Raw genomic sequence first — 1,366 nt, 5'->3', positions numbered from 1 at the left:
CAGATAAATGGGATTTAGGGAGGAAAGTGAATTATATGAACAAACGTACAAAGTGTATCCAATTTTATTCTCTTCTTGATTTTTTAACTTTATATATTTAGGTGTCGTAAGCCTTCACTGTGACAAACTTCTAGAACATGATGCAACTTGTGGCAGTTAGATATCATCTCATAAGTTGCAGCAACTAGAAACAGGGCTGTTCATCATCGGTCCGGTACGATTTTGGCATATTTTCTTGAGTATTTGATTTCTTAAAATGCTATACCAATACTAAGAGGCAAGTTAACAGCACGATGAGTTTAGCATAAACGTGCTTAGTTGCTTAGTTAGCAGAATGAGCTAGTCCAGGATTGAGTATCAAGCTGTACATAAATACCATAGTTTGTAAGGTCATTTCAGTACTGATCCAGTGACTGAATTTCTACTCTGGAACAAGTTCCCCGAGTCAACAAGCTGAGTTCTCAAGCTACCTAAGCTCGCTAGCTAATCTTGTTCGCCGAGTCAACAAGCTGAGTTCTTGAGCTACCTAAGCTCGCTAGCTAATCTTGCTACACGGTACGCAGAAATTTTAGGGCCGCACTTAGATACCGGGCAAGTGCACATATGGCCATTCTCAGGGATGTTATTTAGAGATACTTATTGTCTTGAAATTTTAAACCAACAATCTTAACTTCACTGGCTAATTTCTAAATAGCAGCCCTCTAAAGTGGCTACCTGGTGTCATTTCTACCTAACATAACAGTGGGCAAAAACGGCCAGATTGGCACCTTTTTTGCAAGGGCTCTCTCTGCTCATCATACTCTTAAGGAAAATACTACTGCTACTGCTACTATAATATGAATTTACCAGTTTAGCAGTTCATTTATCAGAGAGAATGAGACTAATGCAACGCCTGACACAAATATTGTGCCCTCCTTTTAAAGAAACAAAAATGTCCACCTCTGGCCGATGCATCAAGTGTATATAAGCACATCCTTAACAAAAAGTGTAAAAAATCATACATGTCCAACTATTTATTATTTTATCTCAATTTGTACTCTGATATGGCAGTAACAGAACCCACTCCATAACCAAAATGGAGCAATACAACTCCCATAAGTTTTCAAATACAAATTGTTGCTTGCGCCAAATTTTGTAGTAGCTCCTATCTTGTATTTCAATTGGTGGCTGCTACCAACGCCATGTGCTCTATGAGGTCCAACACTCGGTTGCTGCAAAGGTTTAAAGTCCAGTAGAACCTTGTCAGTTCTGTGCTATAGGGGTATGGACAAGTTTTCAAGTTTATTTTATCACTGCTCCTTTTCTTCTTTTTTTTTTTTTTGGGGGGGGGGGGGGGGGGTTTGTAGTAAAGACTAAGTTCATACCT

At 38.9% G+C, this 1,366-nt stretch overlaps 1 protein-coding gene across 1 annotated transcript in view; it reads right to left on the bottom strand.

Annotated features, from left to right (window-relative positions):
- Positions 1-881: 881 nt before the first annotated feature.
- The window catches only part of LOC109238447 (glyceraldehyde-3-phosphate dehydrogenase GAPCP2, chloroplastic-like), a 5,873-nt gene continuing 5,388 nt past the window's right edge, over positions 882-1,366 (bottom strand). The window contains exon 14 of the mRNA XM_019404920.1: positions 882-1,211. Coding sequence (XP_019260465.1) covers positions 1,157-1,211 — 55 coding nt within the window. The 3' untranslated portion in view covers positions 882-1,156. The remainder of the gene's footprint in view (positions 1,212-1,366) is intronic.

Source organism: Nicotiana attenuata, unplaced genomic scaffold, assembly GCF_001879085.1.
Source record: "Nicotiana attenuata strain UT unplaced genomic scaffold, NIATTr2, whole genome shotgun sequence".
NCBI classification, from domain to species: domain Eukaryota; kingdom Viridiplantae; phylum Streptophyta; class Magnoliopsida; order Solanales; family Solanaceae; genus Nicotiana; species Nicotiana attenuata.
The sequence above is the reverse complement of the archived record's forward strand: the minus strand, read 5'-3'. Positions and strand labels throughout refer to the sequence as shown.